This window comes from Etheostoma cragini, chromosome 9 (genome assembly GCF_013103735.1).
Source record: "Etheostoma cragini isolate CJK2018 chromosome 9, CSU_Ecrag_1.0, whole genome shotgun sequence".
In the NCBI taxonomy this organism is placed as follows: domain Eukaryota; kingdom Metazoa; phylum Chordata; class Actinopteri; order Perciformes; family Percidae; genus Etheostoma; species Etheostoma cragini.
The window spans coordinates 5,405,205-5,423,662 of NC_048415.1; the positions used below are offsets into that span (position 1 = coordinate 5,405,205).

The 18,458-nt window shown below is 39.8% G+C and overlaps 1 protein-coding gene across 2 annotated transcripts in view; it reads left to right on the forward strand.

Annotated features, from left to right (window-relative positions):
* Window positions 1–16,352, forward strand: part of LOC117950470 (glypican-5-like) — a 44,810-nt gene extending 28,458 nt beyond the window's left edge. The window contains exons 10-11 of one of the 2 annotated variants that reach the window (XM_034881561.1): window positions 15,542–15,645; window positions 15,741–16,352. In XM_034881561.1, the coding sequence (XP_034737452.1) occupies window positions 15,542–15,645; window positions 15,741–15,836 (200 nt within the window). In that variant the 3' untranslated portion in view covers window positions 15,837–16,352. The remainder of the gene's footprint in view (window positions 1–15,541; window positions 15,646–15,740) is intronic. The other variant, XM_034881563.1, reaches the window with a different exon arrangement.
* The last annotated feature ends 2,106 nt before the right edge of the window (window positions 16,353–18,458 follow it).

Here is an 18,458-nt window from a genome sequence, read left to right on the forward strand (position 1 = left end):
TAGTTTAATTCCAAAGGCCAAGGGTACTTTAATAATAAAAATGTGCCTGCCTCTATGGGAATTTAACATAGGAGTGTGTATACTTATGCCCCTTGTATTTTAAGAAAGAACATTTATTTATTTAATACATTGTTCATTCACAAGGAAAATTGGTGTCCTTAAAAGGTTGGATTTTTCTAACTTTTTTGAATCAAGGCATTAAGATCAATTTCCAAAAGATGATTTTTTTAATTCTTCTTTTTAATCAACTTCAGGACGGGTGTGTAAACGTTCTCAATTCACTGCATTTACATATTTAGACAATTGTTAATTATTTCTTGATACAACTGTTTTTGTTTATTTTTGTTTTTTTCATGAATAGTTTGTATTTTTTTACCTCCACTGAGGAGGTTATGTTTTCGTTTGGGATTCCCAGTTTTTTTATGTTTTTTTTTACTGTTGTTAACTTTGCGAGAAATAAACACTTCCAAATCACTGCATCAATGGGGGACGTTTATCCACTGGAGGTCCGCCCAAACAGTGGGGGTTACACCTACACCAACTCCGTTTTCCTGTTCATTTGAGCACAGACGAAAACACATAACAGACATATGTTATGTTAATTGACCAACAGCATTGTACTATGGCAGTGAGTGTTTTCATTATCAATGCTGCAACCTTCTCTCAAACTAGTCTATGTTCCACATAATAGGATTAAAGAGACAGTATTTTCAAACAGTATTTTGTCAAATATCAATGTCATGTCCAACCAGCTGTCAGAAAGAAAAACACTCCTCAGAGTCGGCTCCCACATTGCAGCTACACACTATGGAAAGCTTCACTGTCATTGTCACACATGTCTATCTTTAGCTGGAAAAACACGTGTTGATTAACTGGTCAACATACAAGAAGACACCGGACACTTTTATGGTGACGGAACTTTCCATGGTCATATTGGTGATGACCCAGGCAAATTATTGTCAGCATAAACTAATAACATCATAACAGGGTTTGTTGGTGGTGTTTTCTGTAATTTCTGCTGTATAGAATGTGAGATGTGCTGGAATAGAACAGAATAGACTTTTTTTGATGGAGGCGTTCTTGCTTCATAGGATTCATTGTCATAATTTACGAAACTGGGGCTCAGTTTTCTCCATCATCACCTTGTTACACATCATTGAAGTTCATTTTACCCTTGTGAACCCTGGTGATGTCATTGGGAGGTGGGGTCTATCTCCCTGAGGGCAGAATGTAATAGGGTCAAAGGTCATTGGCACACTAATTGTCACTGCTCAGTCCTCGTCAGTAGTGGAATCATGAGTGTGTAATCGTACTGTACACAAAGCACGAGTGTAGCATGTTATGATGCTGAACTCTAGGTCAGTGGTTCCCGACCTTCGGGCTGCGGAACTGGTACCAGGCCAAGAAGAAACAATCAGATTAAACAAAACATAGCTAAATAATGATTTATGAATGGCTTATTTCTGTAGTGATTGACTCCAGTCTGTCTGTGTTGCATCTTTTTTTATTTCTCCTTGCTGAGACTTCAAGAAAAATACGTCAGTAAGCTGGTTAATTATTGGCTGGCTCTGCAATCCTACGTACTTATGCTCAATTTTCATTTTCCTTCAGTACACCGTCTGGATTCGCGGTATATTCTTGGGTTTTCTCTGGCCAAATCTTTGCCGGTCCAATCAGCGAACAGATGGAGTGGCTCAGAACGATGACGTTGAGGTTGTGCGCTAGTTTGAGTTGTAGTTCCGTAATGGTGATGGAGAAAGATGCGAGCGAAGCCATTTGGTCCATTGTGGCAATAATGCTGAATATCCAGAAGTTAAACCCTGGGCAAGAACAATCTTTGCTAAGTTTGTGTGGTGGCCATGATGTTGTGGCCCTCCTCCCCATGGGGTTTGGGAAAAGTTTGAATTTCCAGCTCGCTCCGTTAGTGGTAAAGGAGTTGGATAAGGCGACCGCTAGCGATGATAAGCCAACGTCACGAACAACCATTAGCGATGGGTTATGGCAGATTCAGAGTGGCTGGGAGATCCAAAAGTTTTAAACTTTAACAGAGTACCCGCCTTCAAGGAAGTTATCACTTGTCAATGGAGAGTGGCCAGACTCTCTGTACAAATGAAATGTGTGAGAGGCTGGTAGGGCTAGGCTAGGTTAATCAGTCCCACATCAGTAAGTCTGTCTGCATGTGGTGAGTCAAGTTATGCTACCAGATTTAAACCCCATGGGTCCTGAAAAAGTTTTAGGTTTAGGCTTTGAGCTTGGACAGGGTTCAGCTTTGGTTATTTTTTTCAAATGTAATTAATTAATTAATTTGTCTCTTTTTATTTAGCCAGTTCTGTTTGTCTGTGATGTTTACTTTATATCTCTTGCATCAGTGTCTCTTGCAAAAGGGATATTGATCTCAATGAGTTCACCTGATTGAATAAAGTTAAAATATACTGGATAAAATACAACGAATATTTGTGCATTTGGGTTGTGTCGGGTTTTGAGTTGTGTTGAGTCAGGCTGGGTTTTAAAGTGGTTTTGGGTGTGTGCAGAACTCTAGTTGGGTGTTTCTGTTTCTTTTTCATCTACCAATCAACAAACACACCTTAAAAGAGAATTTGAGAGATATTGAGAGTTTCTTTGGAGCTGGTAGCAGAGATAAAAGGGCCACACATGTTGCAATATTCTTACATTTTCCTAAATGTGTTCTCGGTGCATTTGTCATAACCTTAAGACTAACCTTGATGTGTCAGATCGGTGGAAACGCATACCTCCCGCTTGGCCTGAAACTGGTACATCAGCTATTTAAAGAGAAATTTGCTAGTTATGATTTACCAAGCTGGTGGTTGCGTCTGGGGATCTTGTCTCTGAAGCCACAATGAATTCCTGAAGAAAGAATTACAATAAAGAGTGACAAAAGGGGATTTTCCGCATGTCTTCCCACTCACCAGCATCTCTGTGCATATAAACAAGCTTCGCACGCACTAAAGCTGAAAGAGTGATTCAGTATCAACCTGACCACACAAATCACAGGGATTTGTTTCTCTTTTTTATTTCACAGTGCATTAAATCAGTAGTGCTGAGTTAATGTATGTTTAAAACAGCATCAAATAAATAAAGGCCAATCTGATTTTCTTTTGGAAATGTCTTCAACTAAATATGCGCGTACTCTCCGACTTCCTCTTTAAAATTCTGCCTACAATACAATTCTCTGAATATGATTCGCTGAAATGTGGAGCTTAACACTTCACAGGATATAAAAAGAAAATCCTGCTTGCTTGAGAAAGAGAGTATCTACGTGTGTGGATGTGCATGTACAAGTGAATCTTTATGGCATCTTTTTTGTGCGTACATACGGGCCTGCCATGTGCCATACATGTGCGATTTAAGTGTGTGCGTGGGCAAATGTTACATTGGTACTGCACTGTCTTTGTGTGTAATCCCCTATGTAATGATCTTTAACCCTTTCTTTTCTCTTACACACATATGATGGAGCATATGTTCTTGCTTTATCCCTGGGCTTGCAAATATGAACAAGGATGAATAATATTGAGGACATATTATCCCTGTCTTCTAATTAATTCTCATGACATTTAGTCTTTTGTTGAATACTGAAGAGGGACAAAAGAAGTGGAGGATGAGAGGTGGAGATGGGCTGCCAGGCGATATCTAAAATCAAATCTCACAACACCTCATTGCCAAGCCTGTGTTTTATTTATGTGGGCCTTTTAACAGTAGGAAGTTATTTTAGTCAAAGCCTATTATTATTTGATTTAAGTCCATTTACAAGTTGATCTCAGCCCACAGAGGGAGAATCGCTTGGCAAACATGGTTCACAGATCAAAAACAAAGACAGAAGGCAGGCGTCTCAACATATGAGCAAGAGCTTAAGTTACTGGCATTTATACAAAGAGGTAAAAAGTAAAGGAAAAGCTGATACTCTAGTTGTTTTCTCTTACATTGTAGTCATTTGTTTGTTTTGTTTTAAAACAATTTTATACTCAATTTTATTTACATGCAAAACAGTATATTATAGACACATGCCCATAGACACACAAGGTCTAGCCATTAAAAGGGTTATGCTAATTCATGCTAAAGTTGCTATGGAGTTCTGTGTTACTCTCAGAAATCAGATACACCTTTTATACTTAATTTTATTAGCTATGTATTATTATACAATGATGAGCAATCACACAAATTAATCTCACAGATTCCATCAAACACAGTCTGTTTCATTTAGTCTTCTTTTACTATTTTTCATTCAGTCATTCCTTACAGTGCAATGACTTCTTCTTCCCCTCCCATTGAATTCACCAAGATTAAACCGATTGATTTTCTTTCCTCATACCAGCACAATCCCTTCTTCAACTGCCCCTTCTCCGATCTCTCTGTTCCCCCAGACATAGCCAGGTCCTATAATGTCAATAATGTAAATGTGCACAGCGTCTCTTCTCTTACTTTCTATTCTCTTCTCATCTGTGTAACAAATGAAATGCTGTGTCATTATAATTGCCGTGCTTTACACTGGGACATTGGTGGTGGATGCAAAGATGGGGATACCAAAGCTTCCAGGTATCCATGAGTCATGCTACAACCACTAATGTCTGTAAAGTCTGGAAAGCACCTATCCTTTTCCCTTAAAAGAAACCTTATTTTAAATATAACACATCTGTTTGAAGCTTCGAAATTCCCACTATGACTATATGTCTTACAGTTTCAGATTAACCCTTTCTCCCATATACATATTTTAAATATTTTAAATTTTAAAATTTATTTTTTTACATTCATATATAAATATATATATATGTGTGTGTGTGTGTGTGTGTGTGTGTGTGTGTGTGTGTGTGTGCGTGCGTGCGTGCGTGCGTGCACGTGCTGGGTTAGTGTTTTTATGTAAGAATATGTGTGAATGTGTACTTTGAGGGGTACTCAATCCCTGTAACCATGGTTACCTGGTGGTCCGTCCTCCCATGGGTCCTTATTTGATCACCATAAAGAAAGATAAAAAGAGAGGGAGGGAGTAAGGGAGACAAAAATGGAGAGATAAAGAAAGAGAGGAGGGATGGCAGATGTTGCGCCATCTCTCTTGGCCAAGTAACATTTTCAGAATCTGGTCAAAGCGTAGTTTCATTTGCAGTTAAAATGCTGTCAGTATTTGGTTCTTATCTTTATCATCCTGCACTAAATAATGGACATACAACTGGATACTGTACATTGCTGAACTATTTTATATTTATTGGCTTGCCTCCATGTACTGTATCTTTCCACCATCATCTCTACCTTGATCCTCTGGCCTCTCCCCCACTTCCCCAGGGCCACATTCACAAAGCCTTTAGAATACATTTCATCTTCAAGGGAAAGTCCAGTGTTTTCCATGTTAGCACTCTGCCTGAGGACAGTTTGATCTGCATTTATAAGCATCGCTCTAAAAGGAGGCAGAAAGAACAATAAAAACCCTGGCAAGGCTCCTTATCTGCACCCGTGACTAAAAGTTCCCTGAGCAAGCCTGTGGATCGGTTTGATCAGTGATTTAAACTGCTTTCTTTTGTACATGCATGCACTGGAGAACAATAGGGTATGAAACATGCTATGAATGCAGTCAGTAGCCCACTGATAAGGCAGCTTTACTCTGGAAATAAAGACTGAAGCCTTTTCTTCCTAGCAAGCTTTGTTTTCACGAGGTTTCAATAGAGCAGCCCTGTTTCTTTAGAATTATACTTACACAACTAATGAGGAAAATTCAGTACGAACAAAATGCATAAAGGTTTTTTGTATATTGAACAGATATATGTCAATACTAAATATATTGGCAAAATGTATGTCAATATTGTAATGTTTCACCCACCTATTTGTGGTTTTACTTAAACAATAAAAAGGTCTGGGCTGATTTGAAGCACAATATAAGACAGGTTATTTTTCAATATCTTACCAAAACCTTAATTTTTCCCTTTCCTTAAAAAAACAAGTGTAGAGATATACCAAATTTTTCGTATTGTCAACAAATCCCATTAGAAGACCAACACCAATAATAGCTTGATCGTACTTACCGGTATTGCTTATTCCTCCTTTGTTGTTCAGATTAGAACAAATGAATGAGCTACACTGCTATGACATGTTTCTTTGACCAAGTTGAACATCCACACTGTGGTTTATATTTTGAGTCAGGGCCACATACTTTTGAGCACAGCTGAAAATAGTGCACCAACAAATACACTGCTTACTCTTGTTTGAGTAATTTTTGCTAAAAACAACATTGCCCAGCTTCTTTAGGAATTGATATAGCCTTACATTTTTTTAATTAGGTAAATAATCATTTCCTGTTTTTAATAGGGGCGGCAGGGTGGTGCAGTTGTTGGCACTAGTCGCCTCACAGCAAGAGAGTTGGCTTGGGCTTTGCCCTTTTACAGTATGTGGAGTTGCATGTTCTCTCCGTGTTAGCGTTTGATTTCTTTTTATTTTCTGGCTTCCTCCAACAGTTCGAAGACATGCAGTTTAGGTTATTTGTTGACTCTAAATTGCCCTTTGGTGTGCATGTGAGCGTGGATGGTTGTCTGTCTCTGTGTTTCAGCCTTGTGATTGCCAGGTGATCTGTCCAGGGTGCAGCCTACTCTGCCTCTCACCCAATGTCAGCTAAGATCAGTTTCAGCCCCCCACGAAAAAGACTACAGATGGGTGGATGGATGGATTGTTTTTTAAGATACACATCTTCAGTAATGAATGTGCTTGGATGTGACAGGTTACGGAAGTCATACATTATTGAGAGACAGACTAACACATTGTTGATTTTGTTGTTTTCTTAAAACACATGTTAAGAATAGGGTTTGGTACCAAATCAGGTTCCAATATGGAACCGGTTCCTACGCAAACAGTAGTATTCGGACCGGAGTAGAACGCAAATTTCGGTTCCTCATTTCAATTCCACTTAATGTGTTGACTGAAATGTTTTCACTCTGTCGCTCCAGGTCTCTTTTTCTTTTTCCTTTTTCTGTCGAGTGTGTCCTCGCTATTCACCAACTTTTGTACACGCTCTGAAACAGAAGTAAAAATATCACACTTTCACTGTTGTGTACCATTAGCTAGCTACCGTAAATGTAGGCTACTTTTAAAATGTCATATTTTCCCTCTGGGCTCACCAAAATGGACGTTAAACCATATTAACCATTCACTGCACGTGATTGCTAGTCAAATATTACACTTGCTCTGCTAGTCTATCGTTCAGGACAAGACCCTGTAGCCTGGTGGTGGGGGAAGCGGGACAGCCTCCCCAAATAGTCTGTGCTTTCAAACTCATATCTGTGTGTACAGGCCTCTTAGACACCCTCTTGGAAAGTTTTCTCCTGTGCAGGACATGCCATAAGTGAGGAGAGGTGTCGTATCTGGCTGGAGAAGGCAAATATGGTCACTTTCTGCAAAAGAACTGCTAAAGTTTGAAGCTGGTTTAGTATACCAACTCAACGTGTATTTTGCTGTTACTTGTTACAGTTTTTTATTGCTAAGCAACAGTGGTCACAACTGGAGCTACGTGTGCAGAACTCTAACAACAGTCTGCACAGCAGCTGTTCATGTGAACCAAACTGGTTCGTTTTTCATTGCTTGAACACAGTTTTCAAAACACTACACACTTATCACATGACTTTAACCACAACGTGCACAACACTGTGCCTCCACGCCACTTTCTTTGTTCACATGCTAACACACTGTAGTATATTCTGCTCTTTAACTATCCTTGGTCTTTGTTTGTTTTTTTGCTTTTTTGTTGACAACGGCTTGTGGTATATTGACTAGAGCTGGTACACACACACGCACACACACACACACACACACACACACAATCACACGTACATACATACAGAAATCAAGCGAATCATCATCATCTCTGGCTGTGCGTCTGTGCGTCTGTGTGTGTGTGTTTGTGTGTGTGTGTGTGTGTGTGTGTGTGTGTGTGAGATGAAATGTTGCACTTTGGAGAATATTTCCTAAACTACCTGCATGGTTGACTCGGTGGAGTCAATCTACCTAAACAAACCCAAAAACCTTTTTAAAGCATCTCCTGTATTGGCTGTCATGTCCTGTTCTATCCCTCCTGCCCTGCCTGCCTGTCTATCAACCTGTCTGTTTGCCTGTTTCTGTCTTTCTGGCTACACCTGAGTAAGTTTGTTCATGTTATTAGACATCATCTGTTTATTAATCCTCTCTGCAGGGATGCTATTATTCCAATACGTGACTTTTTGAAGGTAGTCCTTGCTTTGTCTTGCGTTGTCTCTCCTCACTTCCAGCTTCACTCCTCATGTATTCAAATGAGCATTTGCATGCCACACACACATCAGACAACACCCCCAGTGGTCCGTGTTGATGTGCAACCTTCAACCAATCCCTCTGCCGAGATCATTCTTTCATCCACCTCCAGTCCATGTCCCTCGCTGCATTCACGCTGCGGTATTCATCTCATTTTTTTCCCGACGTGTTTACTCAGGTCTTATGATTCCACTTGAGGCTCTGCTTAACCTTGGTGAGTGTGACCATGGCAAGATGCTTTGCTGCAAGTCAAACCGTTAACTCTTATAGTCATTTGAAAACAAGCATTGGCCATTAACCATTCCTGGAGATTACTTTTTAGACTATGCTATCGCACATTTAATTTGGGACCAGAGGAACAGGTTACTGGGATGCAAACTACATAATCTGACCAGGCTGTCCACAATCTGTCACTAAATCCAAGTTTTTGGGATATTACCCAGTGGACTAACTTGATTATGAAGTGAGTCTTTCACTCCATAACAACAGAACACAACAAGCAAACAAACCTTTTACTAACATTTACACAATCTTCAGTTTAAGTTATATTTTAAAAATGAATACTTCAGTCAGGTTTATTAGAGCCGTAATTATATATTTCAGGTGTGTTGATTGATCGATTTATGATAAATAATGCATCACCACATGCCTTTTTTTCTATCAATCCAAAGTAAAATATGGACATGAGGGGATGCTGAAAAGAAGTTTGCAATCTCAAAAAATGTGTAACCATGCAAGCGCCGAAGTCCGAGGGATGGCAAGGACGGCTGGTCCCCTCTTAGGTCAAGACAGAAATATATCCAGGAGTACATAAGAAAGATGGCCCCCAAAGATGAAGGGCTTAGTGAATACCTCAGGCAGCAGAAACACAAAGGTGAGGACAAGGAAGATGAAGAACCGTCATGGAGGGACAAGCCGCTGCACGGCATGTACCACAGACAAATAGAAGAAGTGGCTGATATCAAGAAATCCTACCAGTGGCTTGAAAAGGCTGGACTAAAGGACAGCACAGAGGCACTAATCATGGCAGCACAAGAACAGGCACTTAGTACAAGATCAATAGAGGCTGGGGTCTACCACACCAGGTAGGACCCCAGGTGCAGACTGTGCAAGGATGCCCCTGAGACAGTACAGCACATAACAGCAGGGTGTAAGATGCAGGCAGGAAGTGCATACATGGAACGCCAGAACAGGGTAGCTGTCGTAGTGTACAGGAACATCTGCCACGAACATAGGCTGGAAGTCCCAAGGTCAAAATGGAAGACACCTCCTAAGGTAGTCGAGAATGACTGAGCTAAGATCCTGTGGGTCTTCAAGATCCAGACTGACAAACTGGTGATGGCTATCCAACCAGACATCGTGTTGATCGACAAACAGCAGAAGAAGGCAGTAGTGATAGATGTGGCAATCCCAAGCGACAGCAACATCAAGAAGAAGGAACACGAGAAGCTTGAGAAATACCAAGGGCTGAAAGAAGAGCTAGAAAAAAAGTGGAAAGTAAGAGCAACAGTGGTGCCAGTGGTAATCAGAGCACTGGGGGTTGTTACCCCAACACTGGGAGAGTGGCTCCAGCAGATTCCAGGTAAAACATCAGAGGTCTCTGTCCAGAAGAATGCAGTCCTAGGAACAGCTAAGATACTGCGCAGAACCTTCAAACTCCCAGGCCTCTGGTAGAGGACCCGAGCTTGAGGATGACACATACAACCCCACAAGGGGTGAGAGGGGGATTTTTTTTATATATCTATATATAAATACCAGCAAAACTAACATTTCATTCACCCTCTGCTGTACTGTGTATCGTCTTTGAGAGCTAGCAAATGTAAGCATACTAACACGCCAAACTATGATCATTAACATGATAACAAATCTGCTTAATGTCAGCTTGTTAACATTTAGCTCAAAGGACCGCTGTGCCTCTTACAACATGCTTGCATCTCTGTAGACTCTTTAGTCCTGTTTACATTTATTTAGTCCTGTTTAAATGAAGGATTATAGTAATAGAAACGCAACGCTTCTTTGGAGTGGACGACCAGTTGGAAGCTAAGACCAAAGAGCCTGTCAAAGTAAAGCCCAGCAAGCTTTTATGTACATTTTAAACCAGATTGAACATCTCTAAGTAATCCCTTAGAAATAAGTTATAGCATAGAATGCTTTGAGCTGCTAAAAGTTCTTCTTGAGATATGGAACATACAGTAACCATCACTCAGGATATTACAGTGTAACAGAAGTATTAAATGCTTTAAAACATTGTGGCAAATCACCCACCAGGCACAGCTTTGCTGATTTGAGTGTCTATATATTCTTGTCTGAATAAGAAAGTTGACTTGCAGGCCAATTTAACAATACTCTTTTTTTAAGTCCGTAAATAACGAGATGCAAGCAGTGAAGAAAATTAAGAGATACAATAAAGTATCAATTTATAATTTGATTCTGAAAAGTACTTGCTCTTCCTACTCTGTGTGTTTGTGTTTGTGTGTGTGTGTGTGTGTGTGTGTGTGTGTTTGTGTGTGTCCTCCCTGGGGAACTGAGGCTGAAGTAATGAAATGCTCATTACTGATTCAGCTAGAAATGCTCAGGATACATTTACACGCCCACACACACACACACCAGCTATCCAGACGCTTTCCAAGGTCACCTCACATTGTGTGTGTGTGTGTGTGTGTGTGTGTGTGTGCGAGAGAGAGAGAGAGAGAGAGAGAGAGAGAGAGAGAGAGAGAGAGAGAGAGAGAGAGAGAGAGAGAGAGAGAGAGAGAGAGAGAGAGAGAGAGAGAGAGAGAGAGAGAGAGAGAGAGAGAGAGAGAGAGAGAGAGAGAGAGAGAGAGAGAGAGAGAGAGAATGAATGTCTGTTGTATACATACAAATTGAGAATGGACAAGATCGAGCATAATTGGGGCCTAAATTGGCAGTTCTGAACAACACACCACAGGCATCTGACATCAAACATCATAAACACACACACACACAAACACACATATTCACTCATTCACCTTGATGCTGCCCTTTGCTGTCAGTTTACTTTTCAACTTACACTTATTAGATGCATCCCTGACATCCTTTCACATTTCATCCACATGCACAAGCACATACTCGTAATGTATATTGAACATAAACACACACACACACACACACACACACGTAAACTACCGAAGGTTACCTTCTGATGCAAGACAACACTTCATTGTTTCACACATTAAAATGCATTGATTCATTTTTGCTTTACACACACACATCAGCCTGATAAAAGCATAACTAACAGGTTTTTGTAACACACAGTGTTTATGAACACACACACACACACACACAATTGGTTATTGTCCGCTGTTATTAGAAAGATGCTGTGTTGTCAGCAGGATTTTGTTTCAGGGTGCAGACTGCAGGAATGCATGAAATCATGAAAGAGAATTAAATTGCTGAGGTTTGGGATGCTTGTTCCAGGTCAGGGAGGGATGCTAAAGTCTGACCATTACAGTGGATTAACGCACCACAGGTGCACGTGTTGATTTTGGCTACCTGGTCATTTGGAACCACAATGTTTTTTTTTTTATAATGCCAAAAAAATAGAAATGATCTAAAACCGGTTTTATCTCCATTTGTCTCAAAAACACCATCATTGTTTCCATTTCAAAGCATTAGTCACGTATTAAATCAGTTGACATTGCTCTTTTCAATGATCAATAGTTTGTCAACAAATACTGTACACGTTTGCCACTTTAACCAATATATTATTATCATACTATGTTTTTTGCTTTATTATGGGACTTCTTGGCTGAGAAAAGATAATTGCTTAAGAATCAAGCCTGATATCTGAGAAAGAAAGAAATATGTGTGCCTAAATGGTGTTTAGTGTTTTTTTTGCTTTTAGAGAGAGATAGATGCACTGAGTTTGTTTCCGCCACAGCTCGGATTTATAGCCCTCCTTGACATGCTTTCAACCTTTACTGTCACCCCTGGGTGAATGCTTCACTTGAATCCAATTCCATTTTTTATCTTAGTATTTTGGAAAAGTATCTAAAGTACAAGCCAACGGTAAAGAAGAAACATTGATTTTCTTGGACAGGAGATGGATAATAGATCATGGATCAATGTCACTCTCCTCTTCAGCCTCCAATACATAGTAACCATTTTGGTTCTTCCTTGTAAACTGTCAGCTCTTCTGAGGAGGCAAACTGGGCATGAATGGCGGTGTCGGCTGTTCATATGCTGGACGTCAATGAAGAAGGCTGAGACTTTTGGCTGTTCTGCAGTATCCCATTGCAGTGACTGATCCTCCAAATGTCACTCCTGCATTCTTATTATCACACACAAACACACTCGCTTATTACTCATTCTAGCAAAGGTTAAACTACCCCATGAGTATGACCAGCGATTGCCTGTGTGTGCGCGTTTGTGTGCACGTGTTTGTAGCCAATCTGCCACATGTGACATGATCTGGATTGTTGCTACGAGACAACATGCCAAAGGACATGTAGCAGGAGGCCGCGTGTTACCAGGATTAAATATTAAATCTAATTAATTTATTGCCTAAAAATGCTTATGTGTGGTTGTCATCACGTGACAATTGCAGCACTTTGGCAGAATTTCGGGTTCTAACCTAGTTAGAAGGGAGAGATGTTTCAGTATTAGTGTTTGGTATTCAGTTTATGAACGCGATAGGCACAAGCCAACAGTTTGGTGACGCCTTCTGAACCTTACGTCATCATTTTTAATTAGTCACAGTAGTACCGTATACCGCGGTAAAATAAGGAGGAGGTTTGACTGTTTTGTCACCCATTTCAAAATGTGTGTTATTCCTTTCCATTTCAAGCCTGCACCCTTTTGATGCCTTGTTTACCTTGAAATGTGATTTTAAGTCAGTCACCTTGCTTTAGTGTAAACTATTACTGTAATGGAAATGTTAGGCATTGTCTGCTGTTGCTTTTGGGTAAGTAAGGGACAAAACAAATCAATTTGCTATTTTTTAATCTAAACCAGCTTCCTGGAGTAAAGGACGTCCCGTTTTTAGAATAATTCAAAAATTCTTCTGAAAGTTCCACAATGATACAAAATAACAGATATTTTGTTAAAATTGTAATATTAATGTATTGCACCACACTTGTTATGGTGGAAAAGCAAAATAAAATATGACACAGATGTGTTAACTAAACAGGTTCAAACCAGATGTGACTAAAGGTTTTCAGTTCTGATATGAACACATGGACACAAAGCAGACCACACACACACACACACACACACACACACTCACACACACTGTACATAATTGCACAGGGTCCTATATTGCTCCATGCAGCTATTTGTCAAGACAGCACACCATAAAGGACCTATTCCTAATTGGTGAACGTTCTTCTGTGACCAAATCATCTAAATCATCAACACAGACACTCAAAAACAAAAACACATCATGCATCTCTGATGCAGAACTTTTTTTTATAGGAGAGTATCTTTGTCTGTGTTTTGATTTCATAACCTTTTATGTGCGTGTGTGTGTATTTATATGGGTGTTTCCTGCTCTCTTCATGTCTGTATTATTATGAGATATATTTGTGTGAGGGTGTGAACATTAACAACTCTCATTCCTCAGCGACTGAAAGAGGCTCTTTGTCTATTGTACTGCAGGACAATGTGTATTGTAATAGACAGAGTCATATTTCTACCTAAGCAGGGGTGTGTGTGTGTGTGTGTGTGTGTGTGTGTGTGTGTGTGTGTGTGTGTGTGTGTGTGTGTGTGTGTGTGTGTGTGTGTGTGTGTGTGTGTGTGTGTGTGTGTGTGTGTGTGTGTGTGTGTGTGTGTGTGTGTGTGTGTGCGCGTGCATTTGCATGCATGCGTGTGCGTTTAGCCGGCAGCACAGTCTGTTTCCCTCCAGTCCTAATCTACTCATTTACCCAAGTTCCTCCAATGAGGTGCTGGAGTACTGCCAACACACACACACACACACAAACACAAATATGACAGTCTTAAAGCAGCTGGTTAAGTCCGGCCATATGCCCATTTAATGAAGCAACACTTCACACTGTGTGTGTGTGTGTGTGTGTGTGTGTGTGTGTCTGTGTCTGTGTCTGTATCTGTATCTGTGTCTGTGTAACAGTTTTCACATTTGTGAAAAAATGTGGGTAGGTGGGGGGAAATCCATAAATCTTTCAGGTCTAAACAACAAAAACAACAAAAAATATTGCAAGATTTATCATGAGACTAAAAACAGAACCAGAAATGACTTCCACAACTCTTTACTCAGACTGTAAATTTATTGACTTGTTTATTTATGGAGATATTTAAAAAAAACATGATTGCGAAGGCCTGCTTTGTTTGGGTTCATTTAGTTGATCTTGTTAGACATTTAGACTTACAGTACTTAGTCAGTTGAATGATGCTTGTAAAACTACAGTTTATTAATGAAGTACTGTATTTCCCATGTTCAAGATTGCAGTGTGATACATACTTTAGTTTAGATAAAAGGTATTTATATGTAGAGCAATCAGAAATCAAGCTTTACTGTGGTGATCCATATGTCCATGCGATGTTTCTGTCCAAGCCGCCATGACAGTGGTTTGAAAATTCTCGAGCAGCCAGACCTACGTGACACGTTTGTCCAATCAGCTGCAGGTCAGGGGCGTGGAGCATCAACCATGGATGTATGATGTCGCGACACCACGCTTCAGTCATGTCGCAAAAATGGATCAGCACTGTTAAAGCGCTTAAAATATAAAATTAAATTTAAAAAATTAAAAGACCAAAAATAATAAAAGCAAGTGGAAAAAGTAGATAAATTACACTGGACCAGATCGAGAATAAAAAACATTAAGAGTATGAACATATGCTACTATATGATCTTAAGATTAAACCCTTCTCATCTTCAGAATAACCAACCAATAAACTACCAGCTATGGTGAGCTAACAGCAAGTGACACATTTTAATCAGTCTGAGTCTGTTGTAACACATTAACACCACCTGCGTGTGTGAAAACCACATGGCAAGTGAGCAGTAAAGTCAAAATCGATAGCTGGAAATGATGAATGAATGGCTGAAAAGTCCAGCTGTGGGAACAGTATGAATGCAAACTTCATTAAAAACAAAACCGACAGTATTGGGGGGGGGACTTGATATCCAGTTAAAAATCTCTTGTAATTACACATTTGGAACAGGACGGCATGTGTTGATAAAGGGGGACTGAAGCTCATCTGATAGGGCTCTTTGCTACAGATACACATATATAGGTTTTGCCCATATACTGTTATGTACCGTATGCTATATATTTGCTTTTGTATTTCTCAGACGATGAGACAGGTGATACATCCAGCGGTCGTAGTCCAGTGACAAAGGACATGGCTCGTCCTCCTCGTCGCTTCGTCCCTCCTCATCACCTCTCACCTCCACAGGTAGCTGTGCATTCGCTCATTCTCATTCTCATTCTCTTCTTCCTTTATTCTTTCCTATCATATAATGTTGCATCTCCTTGCATATTCTGTGTCAGGTGGCAGTTCACGGCTCAGCCCACACGCTGTCTGTTGAACCTTTGGTCCTGGCGTCCATGCTGCTCCTTCTGCTGTCACCGTGGGAACACTGCTGATCACAGAGAGGGACAGACAGAGACAAAAAGACTGAGAGACAGCCACAATTGTTTTGTGGTGAAGTTGAGTATTTGCAGTTTTTGTAAGCACAGGTCAAACCACTCTGATCGTTTATGTTTCAGGTGGGACAATCTGTCGGTTCATCACAGTTGAAGGTGCACAGTATGCATTTCAAAGTTACCTGTACTGACCTCTACATGTGTTTGGTTATGTGTCTTTAACTCTGATAGGATAGGTTGCACAGCACTACTGACTTTTTTAAAGAGAGATGTAAATACAAATATACAGTATATATTATATATTTATATGAAGATGTTCTATGGATAACAATGGCTTGATGTGTAAATAGAGATTAATACAGAACAGAAGAGATTGACTTGGATGTTAAGTAGTGTTTTGTTTGGTTTGACCTTTACATTATGTATCCCCCATGGAGATCCATGGCAGCTGTAGTTCAAGCTGAAGGTCTTCACTGTATAGCAGCAGTGTGCTCACAGTGAGGGCACAGAGAACTCAGCCACGCAGCATAATGAAGAATTTGACGCTTTGGCCTGTAAATCTGTGCATACTGAAGCCCATCCGGCCCTTTTCTTTCACAGAATCGTGATCTTTTTAGTCATGCAAGCTGGGGGATTTATAGATTTTTCTGCAGCAAGTACTGTATGCTGAGAGTTATAACTATGTAACACTTGCTCAAATGTTTAATTACTCCAAAAATGACTCTTTAATTGTTGAAATCTCTCCCGAGAAACTGTGTCCTCTGGTAGTTTGACATTTCTACAAATGTAATACATACATTTGTGGGGTTCTTAGTTGTGGAAAAACTAATTTAAGAGTATTTTCTTCTCAAGATGTACAGTGTGCAGAGTGGTAAAAGTACTATAGAAAGGGATGTAACAGCTTCCATTTTTACTTCAATTTCACTTGTAAACTGCCACAGCCATCTTGACAGAAAGCTCTGAATAAAAACAAGAATAACCCAAACAATAAAAGCACCTAACACAAGGAAAGACTAGATATGGCCTGCATGTAAGAGCAAAAAGACACAATCTCCTGTCTGAAAAATGAATAATTGAAAATCTGGTCATATGCAAACACACAAAAGGTGTTACAGCGGCTTGTTTTCAAATGTATTAATGAAAACTGCAATAGTGAGATACTATTTAAGACATCCAACAAAATACAATATATTAAAGGCTTTTTCTGAGTCTGATACACGTGTTATCACCTTGTTTCTGTATTCAGTGAAGACAAGAGAGTGATCAGAGTACAGCTGAGCCCAGGTCCAATCATGAATTAAATGTAATTCATGTTAATTAAGACTATCAAGTCCTCTGGGCTCTCTGTGAGTCTCAAACCCCCCAAACTAAACACAACAGCAGGACAGACAACCGGAATACTGATTAATACATTCAAAATGAAGCAAATGACCCAGCTCAAGGACACTGTGTGCATTTCTGTCAGTTTTTGACTGACTTCATCATCATTTTGTCCAATGTAGTCTTTTGAAAATTCCCTCATAAATGTATCTACTGTCATCACCTGAGACACTTTATTCAATAAGGAATGTGAGGAAACTTAAAAAAAATACCATTAAAAGCCAACGTGTGTGAGTTATCTGGGCAGCAAGCTCAAATACCATGTTAGCTAGCAGGATGCTTTTGCAACATAATTTGTCAAACAAGTGTGCTATTATTTGATTACTATTTAAACATGGAGCCCACCCCTCCACCTTTTCAGCTCTTTCTAGGCGGCCTCCATTACCTATCATCAACACACACCCGTGCACATACAGATAACTGGATATACTGTATTAAAGAGTGGCCAAATGACAGCAATTTTGGAGTTATGAAAAGTATTAAAAAAAACTAAAAAACTTGAAAACAGGAAAGCTCTCTTGGGTAAAGGTTGAATGTAATCATCCGGAAAGTGAAGATGAACTGTAAGCCACTAACTGCTGCTGTATCTGTGGATCACAGGTTTATATGAGATACTGTATATTTGCAGTAAATGACGTGGGACTCTTGTGATTGCATATTTGTATATGATACCGAGGCCATGTTTTTCACATCAGCAGAGAAGTGACTTTCCGTTGTTCCTGTTGTACTGTGTTGACATAATGGTTCTCAGCTTGTGTGTTTTGACACACTGGTGTGCCATGGAGGGAGCTGTGCGTCATTGTCAAAAAAATATCATCATATGTACTTTATCAAAGTTTAACAGCTCTTTGTGTGTAGAAATCCTAATGTTGTAGCAGTATGCAGGAACACCAGGATGCAACAAACTAGTTAGCTACAGTAGTATGGTTTCTCTCTCCGCAAAGCTACTGTGCCAATTTAGTCAACCTAACCAGTGACTCTCCTGTTGTAATCCATCGTATACTGCTACTCTGTTGTGTCATTAATCTGCAGATTAATATCCTCAGTAATAAATGTTTTCAAATACAGTTGTACTTTGTCTTTTATATATTGTGTCTTTAACTGAAATGTATATGATAAAACATGACACAGAGTGGGCGTCCTCTATTTACACATGGCTACCTGCATACAGAGTTTGCAGTGTGGTTAAAATTCAAATTTTGAGCTGCAATTGTAGCACTTTCATATTCACTACAGATATTT